The sequence below is a fragment of the Suricata suricatta genome, chromosome 11 (genome assembly GCF_006229205.1).
Source record: "Suricata suricatta isolate VVHF042 chromosome 11, meerkat_22Aug2017_6uvM2_HiC, whole genome shotgun sequence".
NCBI lineage: Eukaryota > Metazoa > Chordata > Mammalia > Carnivora > Herpestidae > Suricata > Suricata suricatta.
In genome coordinates this window covers 67,948,830-67,966,809 of record NC_043710.1, presented here as the reverse complement: position 1 = coordinate 67,966,809, position 17,980 = coordinate 67,948,830, and the positions used below count along the sequence as shown (strand labels likewise).

Sequence of the window (17,980 nt, the reverse complement as noted above, 5' to 3'; positions counted from 1 at the left end):
TACCTGGTTTCCTGTTTGCTGCCTAGTTCTGAGGGAAGAAAAGTTCAAAGCAAAGCAAAGGAGCACAGGAATGACTTGCCATCTAAAAAATGTGTTTGGAGAGCCCTTATGTTGGGGGTGAATGCGCAGCTGCTAAGGAGAGAACAGAGCCATGAAACCAGAAGAGAATCATGTCAGGATGCTTGTTTTGAAATGGCTTTTCCACAGCCTTTCACTCAAATGTCCTAATTCGAGGGGATGAGGCATGGAGAGAACAAATGGAGTACAGGATAGAAAATGCCACAGCTTTGATAATGGTGTCATTGTGGGAGTGATTAGAATCGGCTGTGTGTCACTCCTGCCAGAAGGTGGCAAAAAGACCCAGAAGTCCGACACGTTAGTCATAGGTACATGCCTCAGATCTTGTAACCCAAGCCCCTCATTTTACGTGGGATCTTTCAGGATGCCACTGAACTGCGAGCCTGGCAGGCTCACCTAACCGCTTTAGTGTAAAAGATTTAAATAACATAAACCAGGAGTAATTTCTTCCCACTGTGAAGAACTCTCATGAGACCTAAATGAATGACTCTGGAAACAAATTGCAGTACTTCCTGTCTGGCCAGGGAGCTTGCTCTCCATGGTTGCCCATGGCCCCTACCGGAGAGGCCCTGTTAGAGGCAGTGAGGCTGGAGATTTAGGGTCTGTTCCTTAATTTTGTATTCTTTTGCTTAAAGACCACTCCTCACCCTATTTTATAAGCTCTAGGTCTCAGAACCTGAATCTTGGTCTGCCTGTCCTACATGGTAAACCTAACCATCTGGTGCTCCAACATGCTCGTGATCCGAAGAGGAGACCAGGTAAGGCTGGGGATGACTCAGCTTGGACTGGGCTGGGAGACAGGCTGGGGCCTGTGGAGTGGTTGGGGCAGGCATAACACTGAGGGCTGCTGGCGCAGGTAGTGTCTCAAGCTCTACCCTCTCCTTGTTTCCACTACCAGTTCCTTGCCCAGACCAAACTTGTCTTGAGGTCTACAAAGCCAGGATTTTAGATTTGGCGAAGGTCTTTATCATCATCCCTCATTCTGCAAGCTCTCAGCAGGGCCTGAGCCCCCGAGGTTTGTGAACTTCCCTCCCTGCAAAGTGAAGCCACAGTGTTGGCCAATACTCTAAGGAGGAAGAATACTTGGTTCACTTGCTAGATATAATCTGCCTGGTGTGTCCCTGCGTGGGTGGAAACCAAAGAACGGTGTCTACCTATGGAGGCAGTCAATAAAACACAAACCAGTGCAATCCTGCACCCCTTCACTTAGTGCCCATTATGAGCAAAGCTTCTGTGTTACCCCCTGAAGGGACAGAAAGCTGACAAGATATGATCCTGGTCCTCAGTATTTATATCAGAGAACAAGGTGTGAAAAGCTTGTCCCTCATTTGCTATTTATAGCTGCCATTTAGTCAGCACCTGCTATCGAGCTGGACATTTTATTATATATATTGTCTCTACTTTTCCTGACAACTCTAGAAGGTAGATACCATTATTCTCATTCGGTGCATGTGGAAACTGAGGTTCAGAGACGTTATGTGACTTGCCTCGGTTAGGCAGCTGGGGCATCGCTCTGCTTGTTTGGGGCTCACGGAGGCTGAAGGAAAGCATGCGTACTGTCAGATGAAGGTGGAGAGGTAATGGGCGTGCCTAGCCTTCTGTTTTCTGTTTCACACAAGCCTGTATTGAAGTCCCAGTTTTAACACTCTGAGTGGATTTGGGAAAACTGCTCTCTGCCTTGCTTTCCTCATCTATAAACTGGACAAAATACTTCACAATACAGTTGGAAAGATGAAATGAGATAATGTGGATGTGGCTCAGTTCCTGGCACGTACGGGTACAAAATGACTCACTTTGGTACAAAAGGCTCATCACGTAGATCTGCATGCCACTTCCTCAGAAATTTACATTTTTACTGAATTGTTGCCTTCTCGGTGAGGCCTTCCCTGGCCACTGTAAATAAGGTCAACCCCATTATTACTCTTCATACCTGTAGCCCTACCTTATTTAACACCAACGAATATGTTACAAATTACACTTACTTATTTTTGTTTTTCTTGTCTGCCTCCACCTACAAGAAGGTAAAGTTTTTGCGACCAGGAATCATTGTGTTATGTTATTTCTGTATCATCCCAAGCACAAATATATATATTGGTTAAGAGAATAATTAAAAATCAAACAAAAACCTCCTTTTTGGCTTAGAAAATTGGCTTTTAATTTGGCTTTTTCCTATTTGACCCTGGTTATATTCCTTAAAATGTCTAGGCCTCGGTTTCCTCTTCTGTAAAGTGGGAAGAATAATGGTATCAATTTTAAGACTGCCAGGATAATTAAGCAATATGCGTGTAAAAACTGGCACATAGCAAGTGCTAGATACATGCCTGCTATTATGATCACCTGAAGGATTACGGCCAGTTATTTAACTTGTCTTTCAATGCTGCCCAGAGCTTTTAGGATAGGAGAAGAGGAGGCTACAAGTCAAGGATGTTTTCAGCCCACTGATCTACCTTGGTAGACCACTGACAGTTGATTAGGTGTCAAAAGTGCTCAGTGTTCTCACTGCAAGGCTGCTGACGTGTCTGGATTACCATTACCATGTCACTGAAGAAGAAAGCAAACTGAGGCTTGCCCAAGGTCAAAAGACTTGCCCAAGATCACTCAGCTCTAAAACCAGGGCATGCAGAACCCAAACGAGGTTGGGCCTCCTACAATTGTATTATCCGCTACCTCTCTTCCAAGCTCTCTCGGCAGTGCGAGTTGGAAGGGCGGCTCCGGAGCCCTGTGTTCACCAGCCTTGTCACTTAGATCTCCCGCAATGCACTGAACTTTTCTAACACTCAGTCTTCCCGCAGAACGTGGGAATTAGAGCCCACATCTCACAGCTTTGTGTTCAGGATCACAGGCGAGGAAAGCTCTTTGGAAACTGCAAAGCACCCTACGAATAACCTCCGTAACAGGCATTCACACCAGAGACCCCACTTCCCGGTCCCGGGAGAAGCTCGCGTCTCCGCCCACCTCCTAGGCGGCGCGGCGCGGGGTAGGAAGGAGGATTAGCCCCTGGGCGCCCGTCTGGGCGTTTCTCCAGGAGCCGGGGAGGAGTTCCGCCTCTTGCCCCCGCCCCGCCGCTCGGCTCCCGGGCGCCCGCACTCGCGCTCCCGGAGTCCCTCTCCCGCCCAGGCCCCGGCTGGCTGCGCCCCCCCCCCGGTTCCGCACGGCACGCGGGCGGCCCGCCAGGATGCAGGCCGCGCACAAGGAGCACCTGTACAAGCTGCTGGTGATCGGCGACCTGGGCGTGGGCAAGACCAGCATCATCAAGCGCTACGTGCACCAGAACTTCTCCTCGCACTACCGGGCCACCATCGGCGTGGACTTCGCGCTCAAGGTGCTCCACTGGGACCCTGAGACGGTGGTGCGCCTGCAGCTCTGGGACATCGCAGGTGAGCACCCGGGGAGGAGGCGAGGGCAGGAGGGCCTCGAGGCCGGTCTGCACACCTGGGGCAGCCGGTTGAGGTCCAGTTCGGGCGCTGCGCCGCGAGAGACTTTTTCTGGTGGGTTGAAAACTTGTTTTCAAACAAAACAAAAAAGTTTTTTTTTTTCTTCTTCTCTTTCTCTGGCTGAAACTTCAAGTGCATTCCCTGGCGTTTTGGAATTGTTGCTTGAATTCCCTCTCACACCCTCCCCTGGGATCTCTCGACCCAGCTTGGGCCCCCGAAGGGACCCAGAGGGAGACTATCTGGAGTTGCATTCAGTTCTCAGTCTCCAGCTCTTTCTCCGGGCGTGGGCAACGCTGCCGGTGACAAGGCCCTCAGTGTCATGCCAGCCACCAAGTGGGGAGCCCTCAGACCCGTTAACAGCGGGAATCAGGAGAGTTGCTAGAGGGGTTTACAACTTGCTGTTTTTATTTTTTTACTGTTTATTTATTTTTTTAATAATAGTTTATTGTCAAATTGGTTTCCATGTAACACCCAGTGCTTCTCCCCACAAGTGCTCCCCTCCATGACCAATAGCCCCTTCCTCCCCTCCCCCTTCAGCCTTCTGTTTGTTTTCAGTATTCAATAGTCTTTCATGATTTGTGTCCCTCTCTCTCCCCTACTCTCTTTCCCCCTTCCCCTCCCTATGGTCCTCTGTTAGGTTTCTCCTGTTAGACCTATGAGTGCAAACGTATGGGATCTGTCCTTCTCTGCCTGACTTATTTCGCTCAGCATGACATCCTCAAGGTCCATCCACTTTGCTACAAATGGCCAGATTTCATTCTTTCTCATTGCCATGTAGTACTCCATTGTATACTCATATATACTCATCAGGGAAATACAAATCAAAACCACACTGATATACCACCCCACACCGGTCAGAGTGGCTAAAATGAACAAATCAAGGGACTGTAGATGCTGGTGAGGGTGTGGAGAGACGGACACCCTCCTACACTGTTGGTGGGAATGTAAACTGGTGCAGCCGCTCTGGAAAACAGTATGGAGATTCCTCATAAAACTATCAATAGAACTCCCCTATGACCCAGCAATAACTTGCTGTTTTTAATTGCTCATTGCTCTTGCCTTCCTTCTACACTCAGACAAGCGAGTTTGAGGTTCTCAGCTTTGAGGAAGCCAAGGATCTTTGTGTGCATGTATTGGAGGCAAAGTATTATTTCTTCCTCTTTCTCTAACACTCTGTGGTCTAAAAGGACTCTATGCACATACTTCATGGTCACTTTTGTCACAGAGTCTATGACATTAATCATAAGATTTCTTTCTTTTTTTTTAGGCTTATTTATTTATTTTGAGAAAAATTATTAAGAAAGTAAATCTTAATAAACATGGAACATATTTTGAGAAAAAAATTATTAAGAAAGTAAATCTTAATAAACATGGAACATATTTTGAGAAAAAAATTATTAAGAAAGTAAATCTTAATAAACATGGAACATATAATCTGTTCCAAAATGCGAACAGGTGAGGAGCAGAGAGAGAGGGAGAGAGAAATCCCAAGCAGGCTCCAATCTGTCAGCACAGAGCCCATCCAGGGGCCACCCAGGCACCCCAGCCATATGATTTCTTGATTTGGCCTTAAGGTTTTCACTGAGAAATCTGCAAACTGTGAAGCTTCATTACAATGTTTAAAACCACAATTTGATTCTGAGGGTTTGTATCCAGAGTTGGGCAGGGCATTAGGCAAATATATGTCTGCTCCAAGCCTGAGTCCTTGGACTGAAACTGTTTGCAACCTGGGCATGTCCAACCCCTCATTATGGATCCTGGCTCTGCCACTCACTAACCTGCTCAGTGGCTTCAGACAAGTCCCTTCAGCTCGGTTGCATCCTTGTTAAGTGGAAAGGGGTTGGACATGGCAGCTCAGGACTCTTCCTGCTCAGAAGTTTTAAGGATTCTTTGTGAACAGTCCCACCTCACCTCTGACTGTTCTGTGGTCTGTGGTACCAGGAGCCTTTACAAGTCCTGGACCCAAACCAGCCACTTGTTCTTCAGAAAATAGCTTCATCTTTAGCTGGTGTATTTGGCTGGAAACACGTTATCATGACTCAAAGCAAGAACAAATGTGGAAAATTTTTGAAAGGGTACTTCTGGTTCTGGGGACTCGGTGCCTCTTTATTCATGAGCTGCCAAGTCTTATGATAAAACTTTTGGCATGTGAACAGATTCATGCATTGGGAGTCATCTTTAGCAGCTCTAGTTCCACGGGGGTGGAAGAGACCGGAAGATGTCACCAGCCACTATCTGATTGGACTTTTCATCTAGAAAAGCCACTCTGAGTCTCTGCACTTGGTTGCTACATGTTTTAGTGTCTGAAAACTCTTCTGGCTGTACTGGAGTGTCCACGACTCAAGTTTAGAATTAGCTTACCATTTGAAAGGGGATGTAGCTGTAATTTAGACTTGTGTCAAATGCAAGTAAGGATGTGACCTCAGGCACATTACATAATGTTCATGAATCTCAGTGTCCCCACCTAATAGAGAAGATAGAATGGTATAGTGATTAGGAGCCTAATTCCAGAGTCGAACTGCTTTCAACTGAATCCCTGTTTTACCCCTACATGTCCTAGGTAATTTTAGGTAAGTTCCCTAACCTCCTTATTTCAGTTGCCTTATCTGTGAGGTAGGCAGAATGCCTTCTCTCAATAAATGACAAATGAGCAAACAACAGATGCCAGCTAAAGGTGACAGTCCCTACTATCTAGGAGAGCTGCAAGGATTACCGTTATACTAACTACCATTTTGTTTTGTTTTGTTTGTTTTTGTTTTTGTTTATTTATTTTTGAGACAGAGAGAGACAGAGCACAAGTGGGGGAGGGGCAGAGAGAGAGAGGGAGACACAGAATCTGAAACAGGCTCCAGGCTCTGAGCTGTCAGCCCAGAACCCAGTGTGGGGTTCAGACCCACAAACTAGGAGATCATGACTTGAGCCAGTCAGATGCTTAACCGACTGAGCCACCTAGCTGCCCCCCCTCCCCATTTTTTTAACCATGTATAAATGCTAGGGAAGAAGGACATGATATAAATGTGTGGACTAATAACACACATCATCTTAATAAATGATGGGTGACCCTGAGTGCTCAGTTGGTTAAAATCAGACTCTTGATTTTGACTCAGGTCATGATCTCAGGGTTCATGGGTCTGAGCCCAGCATCCAGCTTCATGCTGACATGGTGGCTCTGCTTGAGATTTCTCTCTCTCCCTCTCTCTTGCCCCCTCCCTGACTCCTACTCTTTCTCTCTCTCTCTCTCAAAAAAATAAATAAATAAACTTTAAAAAATTATTAAGAAAGTAAATCTTAATAAACATGGAACATATAATCTGTTCCAAAATGCCTGGCACCATCTTTCAGCTTTATCCGTATTACAACATGCTGTCCTGAGCAGTTTAAATCCCAAGTTTAGAAATGCCCCTGAGCCATGGTTCTGGACTAAAGTGGCTGTGGAGGGTCTAGTGACAGAGGTCGGTGTACGTAAGAAACCTGAGGAGTTTTACAGATACAGTGGTGTGTAGCGGCTCAGTAGTGGAACCTCTTCCCAGAGCTCTGATGCTCAGTGGGAGCCTGTCTTTGGCAGCCTCCAGCCCAAAGACCTTGTGAGCTGAGTTAGAAGCTGGGCATCAGGCACAGCTGGTTGTGGGGAACCTGGGCACTTGTGGGAAACGATGATTGGAGCATCGTGGTGACATGTTTTGAGATGCAGTGGGAGCACTGTGAGGAGGATTTCAAATGAAATCCAGCCCCAACTGCCCACTCAGATTCCAGTCAGCTCACGGCACCTTCAAATCAGCCTGTCTGTCCAAACACAGGAGTGCCTCTCTCTCCTCTTTATTCTCAACTCTGCTGGGTGTGTGGAAAGAACAGATGAGGCTAAAAGGTGATCAAGTGAGCCTCACTTTGAGCTGGTTGCGAATATGGATGAGGTGGGGAAGGGCCCTGTCTTGATGGAATATCACATCCATCTGCTGTAGAGGGGATCTTGGCTCATTACACTTTTGAGATTCATTTGATTCAATGCCAAGTTGAGTCCTATTTATTTGTCCAACTAATTTTCATAATATATCTCACTTCAGCTGGCTAGTCTGTTCCTGCAAGACTCCAAAAAATACTTCATAGAAGGGCATCTGGCTGGCTCAGTCAGTAGGGCATGCAACTCTTGATCTCCAGGGCATGAGGTTGTGAGTTGGAGCCCCATATTGAGCCTAGAGATTACTTAATAAAAGAAAAAAATGCCTCTCAGGGTTTGTGAAGTAGGCCTTGAAACCAACCTGGTAAATCCCACAGACCTCATAGGGAATGGCAATCACCCTGAATCTCAAAGATTCCACTATGGAGGACCAAGTGGGTCAACTCTGGGTTCCAAAGTTCTTGATAACATCAAGAGAAATTAAGTTGTTTTGTCCAAGGCCACCTACCTAATAAGTGGGAGAGCCAGATTTGATACAGTTTTGTCTGAACTGGAATTAAGTCATGCTCTTCATGACCAAAGCCCGTGGGCATCATTGGCCCATTGGTTATACCTCCCTCTCTTTACAGGTATTGCTTCTTTAGTAAGTAGGTTATCCTTGCCTTCTCCTTATTTCTTTTCTTTCTTTCTTTTTTTATTAATGTTTTCATTTTTGAGAGACAGAGACAGGGTGTGAGTTGGGGAGGGGCAGAGAGAAAGGGAGACACAGAATCTGAAGAAGACTCCAGGCTCTGAGCTGTGCCCGATGTGGGGCTCGAACCCATGAACCATGAGACCATGACCTGAGCTGAAGTTGGACACTCAACTGACTGAGAAACCCAGGACCCCTTTCTACTTCTTATTTCTAACAGAGTTTTGGATATTAATCAGAACCACTATGCATATAGAAAGAGAAAATGCAATGAAAATCTATTTCCGAAAATTTAATTCTTCACTATAAGATCTTTAAATGACTTATCAGGAAAAAAGTAAACAAAAGGTTCCGAAAATTTAATTCTTCACTATAAGATCTTTAAATGACTTATCAGGAAAAAAGTAAACAAAAGGTTCACACTTGAGACTCTCCTATTTCTCTCCAAATCTGATGCTATAATTACTCCATTAGCATTTTCAAAGAGAACTATACAATTTTGTCTTGAACTTTCAACATGCTTGAGGACCTAGCTGCAGGAATTGAGACAGTCATAGTAATAGTAGCTCAGATTTCATATGCATTTATTCTTACAGCCGTCCACGCATTTTAATTTTTAATTCCCCAGTAAAATAGCTGGTTAAGTGGTAGTGCTAGATCAAAATGTGGCCATGCTCAGGTCACTATCTTATAGTTTGTGGTATCGAGCCTTGCATTGGGCACTTTGCTGAAGCACAGAGCTTGCTTGGGATTCTCCCCCTTTCTCTATGCCACTCCCCTGCTCATGCATGCACACACACACATACTCTCTCTACCTGTCTGTCTCTTTGTCTCTTCAAAGTAAATAAATAAACTTAAAAAATTATAAAAAAATAAAATTTGGTCATGGAATCTAGCACCCAGTCTCCTAACAGTTTTGCTCAACTTCGCACAATTTAAAGATAAAATACTCTCTACATATTCGAAATATACTTTAAGAATATACATTGAGTAAGCAATGAAACCTTGCTGGACCACAGTTGCCCCCATCTGTAAATGGCTAGTATTACATTTTCCTATGACATCACATATTTGTATTATGTTATCTCTTGCAGTTCTTGTCAGCTCTAGTAGGTTTTCACTCTGCCCAGGTTGTATGTGACAGCATATTCCAGCTTCTTTTCCTTGCTTGGTTTGTGACCTGTGTAGGTCACGTAGCTTCTGTGTCTGGGTTTCCTGTCCTGTAAACTGGGGACAATGGCAGAGCCTGCAACTTAGAGTTGATAAAAGAAAGAATGAGTTCATTTGTGTGAAGTTGTGCCTGCCTGACACATAATCAATGCTAAATAAATGTTAGCTATTGTTCTTGTTCTTTCTAATATTTTTAATTGTATTTATTTTCAAGAGAGAGTGTGAGTGGGGAAAAGGGGCAGAGGGAGAGAGAGAATCTTAAGCAGCCTCCATATTCAGTGTGGAGCTCAGCATGGAGCTGGATCCCAGGACCCTGGGATCATGACCTGAGCTGAAATTGAGTCATACACTCAACAGACTGCACCCAGGCTCCCCTACTCTTGCTTTTAATTGTTACTACAAAATACCTTCACCTACATTTTCCTGCTTGATCTTCCCAGCATTGCTAAGGGTATAGACAGATCAGGTGGTACTAAATCTATTTTATATTAGACAAGATAAAGAATCAGAGAGTTAAGGGACTGGCCGAGAGTCACAAGAGTTAGCAAGGGGCAGAGGAGGAAAAGTGGCCAAGGAAAGACATTTCCATCAGGGCACATCTCTGGTAATTTCCATGCCTATACTGTGTGACAAGGAAGCATTGGAGGGCATTAACTATCCGACAGGCAGAGCATGGGGGCAGGCAGCCTGGGCCTAGAATTGGGAAGCCCAGGACACTGAGAACCCACCTTGGTGGCCATGAGATTCCTCTGGATTACAGAGCTGTGCTGTTTCGGGATTTATAAAATGCTTCCACATTGTGACAGTCAATTGGGGGAAGGTTTTGGACTTTACCATCTCTTCCATGTCAGTTTCTAAAAAAAACCTTAAATTCTCCAAGGAATTTTAGAAGAAAGGTCTAAATATCAACATAATAGATCTAGAAATGTAGAAAGAGCTAAATTTGGCAACCATCATTTCAAGCAAAAAAATAAAAAATAAAAATGAATATTAAGTCTGGGCCACTCTTTGATGGGCCATTTATTGCCTTGTTTCTAGCCTGGCTAATTATAGATTTTCTAAATACCATGTGGACTAACATGGTGTGTGCTTACAAGTATGCGGTATGTACCCTGAGCAAGATGGTGAACTTTCTAAGTAGGATGAATGATCTGTGGGGAAAGCACCTCAGGGCTTTTTATAGGGCAATCGCGAGAATCTCCATCCGTCACAGACACATGAGCATTAGGCATGTGGGACATGTCTACTCATCTAGGTTTTAGAGGACTGTTTCTGACAGGAAAGCACATAGCATTCTGACCAAGGAAAACCAAGTCTTCTGAGAGAAGGAAGGGATGGGGAGATGCAGTTCTAATATGTGTGGCTTCAGCACAAGTGCATATGAAATGCCTGGTATGTGTTCTAGGTGAGGGGAAAACAAAGAGGGATAAAGTATTGAAGAAGACCTGATTCCTGACCTTAAGTTCACAGTTCAGTGGGCATGATGACCCCAAAGCAAATCATTGTACCAGCAAATGAACTGTATCAATCAATATAGGCCACTCCAAAATATTCTGGTGGGGCAGACAGGGTCCTACCTGTACCACATCTGTCTACTCTCTGAGCATAAAACTGAGCAGGCTGGATAAAGCCCCTAGCTAGTGGGATGTTTCCTGTGCTCTTCCTACCGCCAGCTACTCGCTGTGAGTGATTTCAGGGCTGTACAGCTTGAGGGAGAAGTTCATCTTCTGGCTCTCTTCAATTCTGTCTTCTTCTCTTATGCATCCCCATGGCTTTAAACCCTGTGCAGATGACTCCATCTGTGCACATAACCTTGACTTCTCATGACCCTCAGACCTACAGTTTTATCTTCCTGCTGCGCATCTCCTTTATGATATCTCACACATATTGCAAGATCAGTATGTCATAGCAAAGTGGCATAAAAAACAAATATTGTTGTTTTTTCTCTATTAATAAAGTAATGTATGCTCAATGTAGCAAAAATTGGAAAGCTCAAAAGGAAACAACAGTAAGAACAGCAAAGGAATACGAAAATATCCACAATCACCCCCTTTTAATGATAAGTAGTATAGGATGCTGTTTGTATATCTAGACTAGACATCTTTCACCACTCACTGGACTTGTTAAACACCTTACTCCTAGTCACTTGAACTTGAAACTTCTGCCATCTTTTCTTCTTTAACCCTCTAAGTCAGATAGTGGTTATGCTTCTCCTGCCACTGCTCTAGACCAAGGGCAACACTATTATTAGTTACCTGTATAATAGCCACCTGTTCTAGTCTCTGCTTCCTTCAGTTGTTATGTGAACCAAAGTCAAGTTCATATTCCCAGAACATCACCTTGGTGGCTCCCCATGGTCTATAGGTTGTGTATATCATGAAAAGAAGAATTAAGCAGTATGTATGAAGTGACAGAGGGCTGATAGCTAGAAAGAGGACAGATTTCAAGTCATAGAGCCATTGAAGGCAGAGTTGCTGGGGTCCTAGCAAGTAAGAAGTGACTGGAGTCCTTGAGGCCTGGCAAGGACTTTCCAAAGGAAACCCAGGATCCATTTCATGGTAGCTTCTTGTCATGAATTCAGTTATTCTCATTGAGGGTTAAAATGGTAGTTAAGTCTTTTTTTGTTTGTTTTATTTTACTGAATTTTATTTAAAAAGTCATTTTAAAATTTGAGGACTTGAGAGGCATAAGATTTTTTCTAGGAGAATTTATTCATTCACTAGATAAGCATAGGGATTTAGAGGTAAACAAAATGGATCAATTTTCACATTTACAGAATCTAATAGTCTGGTGGGATAATTATTTAATCACTGTTTTGATGACTGCTCCTAAGGGGTGCTAAAAGAAAGTCAAAACAGGGCCCCTACGCTAGCTATGGTTTGGGGGTGAGGACACGGTGTGGATAGCAGTAATCTGTCATAGTTACAGGTTACAATGTGTGGGCCCATGAAAGGGCACATTTGCTAAGCTAAAGGTTAAGAGTGATGGTTCCTTATATTTATCAATTTGTCAAGTCAGTCTCTGCAGTTTAGACACCACAGGGATTCTGGCAAACAGGTCTTATTACTTCCAATTTTGGAAATGAGGAAACTTGGCCCAGCAAAAGCAGAGCACAGTGTCTGGTATGTTGTAGTTGTTCAGGGAAAGTGGTTTGGTGTTAAGCAGTCACTGGTGTTGATACCGGAGTCGTTGCTCACCTGAAAAGTTTTTGAGAAGGGCTCCTTTGTAGTAGGGCTCTTTAGAGCCCTTTCCCTCTTCTGATGATTCACTCTGGGGAATCCTGCAAAGCTTTCAAGTCACTGAGAGCCCACATGCCTTTTTTTTTTTTTTTCTTTCATGCTCTTGGATTCTGAGATGGAAATTCCCAGAGGGATATGCTGGCCCTACTACTCCTGGGTTGGAAATCATGTTTATTCCCTCAAAGGAAGATCCTCATCTTCTAGGCTGGTATACTGAGTAGTCTCCAACTTGGCAAGGTCAAGACTGTAACTGCAGCCTGGGTTTCAAATTATTGAGTTCCACTATTTTTTTTTTCAGCTGTCTGAAAATTTAATTAAGAAGTATATGGTCTTAATTTACTCTTCAAAAAAAACTCAGGTTTTCACTTCTACCATTCCCCACTCATTTTCATTTCTCATGCACAGGTGTTAATCAAATCCTATCTCTTCTATCTTTTTTTAAATTTGTTTATTTTGGGAGAGAGTGATAATGTGTGCACTAGTGGGGGAGAAGCAGAGAGAGCCAAGTAGAGAGAGAATCCCAATTATCCTCGGCACCACCGGCATGGAGCCAAGCCCAGGCTGATGATGAGGGGCTCAGACTCACGAAACCTGAGATCATGACCTGAGCCAACATCAAGACTCAGATGCTCGACCAACTGAGCCACTCAGGCACCCCGCCCCCATCTCTTCTATCTTGAAAAATAATAACTGTTTTATCCCTCTATGAGGAGCCGTGTCTTCTTCACAACTCATCTGGACTACTGTAGCAGCTTCTTCTTCTTCTTTTTTTTTTTTAAGTGTTCCATCATTTTCTTTTCTTTTTTTTTTTTTTACATTTTTTACAATAGTTTATTGTCAAATTAGTTTCCATATAACACCCAGTGCTTCTCCCCACAAGTGCCCCCCACCATGACCATCACCCCCTTCAGTCCATGGTTCATCTTCAGTATTCAGTAGTCTCCCTTGATCTGTGTCCCTCACTCTCCCCCACTCTCTTTCCCCCTTCGTCTCCCCATGGTCCCCTGCCAGGTCTCTCCTGTTAGACCTATGAGTGCAAACATATGGTATCTGTCCTTCTCTGCCTGACTTATTTCACTTAGCATGACACCCTCGAGGTCCATCCACTTTGTGTAGCAGCTTCTTCATACCCATCCCTTCCTCCAGCTCCGCTCCCTGCTCCCCACCCTCCATTGGTTTGTCATCCACAGATATGAGACTTGTCAGCATAGCTTCATTCTCCAGTCAGATATTCTCCAGTTTGGCATTCTTCAGTGGATCCCCATCACTTCCAGATTTAGAGGTTACATTTTTTACCATGAAATTTGAGCTCACCCAGCCAGTCTCATCTCTTATACCTCTGACTCTTGACCATTCCAGATATCTTAAAGTGACTTCAGTTCACCCACCTTCCCCTCTGTGCTGTGACTCAAATGATGGCCACTGGCTAAATACACTTTCCTCTTTTTTACTTAGATGACTTCTATAGATGCTTTGTCACTCAACCAATCTCACCCCCTTTATGAAGTGTCCGTTGTGCCCAGGTGTCCCTGGGAAGCAGTGTTTCTGCTTTTCCATAATAGCCTTGCTTATCATTCTGGATTAGAAGCCTTTCACTACTGCACTGCAATGTCTTTTTCTTCCAATTTATGACCCTAGGTCCCAGCATAGTTTTAGTAGGTATTTAGTAGGTCCTCAATGAGTGTTTGTTCATTAAAAAGTTTTTCAGTCAACTATTCTAGCATTGCTTTAATACTAAGATATATCATTGATCTAAAAATTTCTCCAATAAAACAGAAAATAATGAATTTGTCTACATTTGAAAGACTTCATAATTTTATGAATATTAACATTTTAAAACTGACAAGTATGTTAGTCACTTTCCCGAAGGTGGCATTCTATTTTAATTTTTACCATAAAAACTGGGGAATGGGCTTAAAGACCATTCTTAAAAGCTGCACTTCATCATTTAACTGAGTCTTTATAATTTGGAATGAAGTGCCATTCATTTGGAGGTCACATAGCAAAACTGTATCTTTATGATTTTTGGTTACATTAAATGAAGTCATAATTTTGAAGGATAATTTTCACAGAGGTAAGACCTGGAAGGCTCGTCATACCAAATCCTTCATTTCTTTAAAACATTTTTTATTACTTTTTTTAATGTTTATTTTATTTTTGAGAGACAGAGACAGCATAAATAGGGGAAGGGCAAAGAGTGAGGGAGACACAGAATCAGAAGCAGGTTCCCGTCTCTGAGCTGTCATCACAGAGCCCGATGCAAGGCTTGAACCCATGAACCGGGAGATCATGGCCTAAGCTGAAGTCAGACACTTAACTGACTGAGACACTCTGGTGCCCCTCCATATCCTTCATTTTACAGAAGAGGGACACCTGGGTGGCTCAGTTGGTCGAGCGTCTGACTTTGATTCAGGTCACAATCTCCTAGTTCGTGGGTTCGAGCCCCACGTCGGGCTTTGTGCTGACAGCTCAGAGCCTGGAGCCTGCTTCAGATTCTGTGCCTCCCTCTCTCTCTGCCCCTCCCCTGCTCATGCTCTGTTTCTGTCTCAAAAATAAATAAACATTAAAAATTAAAATAAAAGAAGAGAAAGCTATGCTCTGAAAGTGGGTTCATATTAGTTTCTCAGACTTTTAGAACAAGTTAATGGTAAGAACTGGAAACAGAATGTAGGCATCTCTGGTTTATTAATGATGAGATTTGAAGAAGCTTGTTTTTTAAATAATAATTTATTGTCATATTGGTTTCCATATAACACTCAGTGGAAGAAGCTTATTTTTAAAAACTCTTTGGTGTAGTCTTAAGCACTGAGACACAAAAATTCCAGCCCTATGGAAATTCGTGCCGTGAGGAAGAGAGGGTAATCATCCTGGGGACACTCAGAGATATCCACAGTCTGGCTTCAAATAACATTCTTAATATTAGTTTCCTCTCTTCTCCATTATGAGGCTTTGCTTCCTTGTTCACACCCCATGGTCATTGCTGCTACGCCCTTGTTCCGGCTCTTCTTGCTGGTTCACATGCCCTTCCCTTCATTCCTACATATCCAAATTCTGTCTACTGTTTAAGACCCATCTGAAAGGGCAACTCCTCTACAAAGACTTTCCTAATTCTCCCATTCCAACAGTAACTTCCATTTCCCTTGAAAATCATGCAACTCGGTTTTTTTCCTCCCTTATAGCACTTCTTCTTTTCGCCTGGTTTTAGACTCATTCATACCTCTTCAGATAGCGGGCATGTGTTTAGCAGATCTTGCCCCAGGTTGTTACATAATTTAATGAAATGATTGTGAGTCAGCAAAGAGGTAGAGAAAGAGAAAGCACTACATAGGAGGAGAACTGAGCAAGGGCAGGATTTTGGAAACAAAGGAGAAAGGATTTTAGGACATGATAGTCAATAGTTTCAAATGTCTGAGAGAGATTAGAATTATTTCTTTCTGCTCAGAGTCTCTGCTTTTTGTAGTCTCTTTTATCCTGATACATCATTTAACCTTTCTTTCTCATCAGCCTTACATTAACCTGTTCTCTCAAGAAAAGTGATAAAGGGGCACCTGGGTGGCAGTCTGTTGAGCGTCCAACTTCAGCTCTGGCTTCAATCTCTGAGCTGTCAGCACAGAACCTGATGCGGGGCTCGAACTCACTGACCATGAGATCATGACCTGAGCTGAAGTCAGACACTTAACCGACTGAGCCACCCAGATGCCCCTGTTTACTATTTTCTAACTACTTTGTTCTGCTGTGTGATACAACAATGCATGTACTTTCGCATGTGATAGATTAAGTTAGAAAACACACCTTATTTATTTTAAAGGAATAATTTATTATTTTTGGAAGTTTATACTTTTGGATTGATCTAAGGATTAAATGTACACATACGTCATCACTGGGACCATGGGGTTGGCTTGGCTTAGTAACAAACATATACTAGTTTCAGGCAGGAAAACCACAGTGACTGAGGGATGCAAATCTCTCATTTGAAAATTCAAGATAAAAAGAGTTATAATGCGTGATGTTATAGGAATAAAAAATAAGTCTTAGGTAGGACAGAGGAGTGAGTGTGTGTGTCTTTAAACTTAAAACAGTACTTTACGGAATCTAGAGGCTACAGCATAGGTGCTCCAACTTCCTCAGTTCATAGCATTCTTAAGGGTTAAAGTCATGTTTTCATGAGGCCTCTAGCTCAATAGGATAATAGGCCAAGTTGTATCTATTGGGCCATCTAGTCTATCTATTTGGTGGATAGAACACCTCAACATTTTGAGTCAGAATAGACATCACCACTCTCATTTCCTGTTTCATGTTGATTTTCACATAACTCTTGTACTTTTTTTATTTTGAGAGAGAGAGAGTACATGCGTATGAGGAGGGGAGGGGCAGAGGGAGAAGGAGAGAGAGAATCCCAAGCAGGCTCCTTGCCCAGCATGGAGCCCAATGGGGGGCTAAATCTCAGGACTGTGAGATCATAATCTGAGCCAAAATCAAGAGTTGGACACTTAACCAACTGAGCCATCCAGGCGCCCCTCTTGCTTTTTATTACACAAACTGTGAAAACCCCAATTTCAAAAAGAGAGGACCACATCAGAAGGAATGTAGCATGATCTAAGGTTAAAATTGTGATCTACCTCAAACTAGTAGTTCCTGAGGTGTTTGATTGATCTTGAGTACCATTGTGTTTGCCTTGAAATTTTAAAATATCCTCTTGCACCCTGTGAGTTCATTGAGACACCCCAGAACACCATGGTATACATTTTGGGAGCTCTGGAGGAATCTGGAAATTCTTTAAAAACAAAACTCTTAGAGTCTAGTAGCAAGTCCTAGACTTGTGAGTTATTTGTGAAAGTGTTAAACTTACGAGTTTTTTTTTTTACTATCTTGTGAGTTATTTATAAAAATATCTATAAATGTTACTTAGAGGTGATGTCTCAAATTCTAGATAATCCAAAAACATACCTTTTTACATAATGTGTTTGAGCTTATAATTCAGTGGAGATATTTTTGGGTTGTTTGTTAGGTATTTGCTTCAGTTGTAATTAATTAAAAACATGGCATGCTGATTGTTTCATATTCATTCAGGCCAACTTCTCTTCTGTGATTTGGTTTCATTCCCTCCCTCTATCTAGTAGTGGCCATTCCGTTACTATATAATCTTGTTTATCCACTCAGGTGAGTTATTTTATCTAAACTGAGTAGTGTTGGACCTCAGTCAAAATAAATTCTGACAAAAAAAAAATTGGGGATACCAGGGCACTAATTGTCTCTCTCTCTCTCTCTGTCTCTCCCACACACACAGCCTGAAATTTAAATATAAATATAGAATTTAATGAGAATATTTTGAAAACAGATCAATTCATCCACCCTTCCTTTCTGTAATGTTGTTGCTTATTGACACCTGATAAACCAGTTGTTATTTTTTATGTCATCTTATTCTTGCATGCTTTAGCTTAATTCAGTACACTGCATCTAGCTTTACCTCTTG

The 17,980-nt window shown here is 43.0% G+C and overlaps 1 protein-coding gene across 1 annotated transcript in view; it reads left to right on the top strand.

The window, feature by feature from the left end:
* Positions 1–3,125: 3,125 nt before the first annotated feature.
* RAB38 (RAB38, member RAS oncogene family) overlaps positions 3,126–17,980 on the top strand; it is a 60,397-nt gene continuing 45,542 nt past the window's right edge. The window contains exon 1 of the mRNA XM_029957455.1: positions 3,126–3,455. Within this exon, the coding sequence (XP_029813315.1) occupies positions 3,254–3,455 (202 nt within the window). The 5' untranslated portion in view covers positions 3,126–3,253. The remainder of the gene's footprint in view (positions 3,456–17,980) is intronic.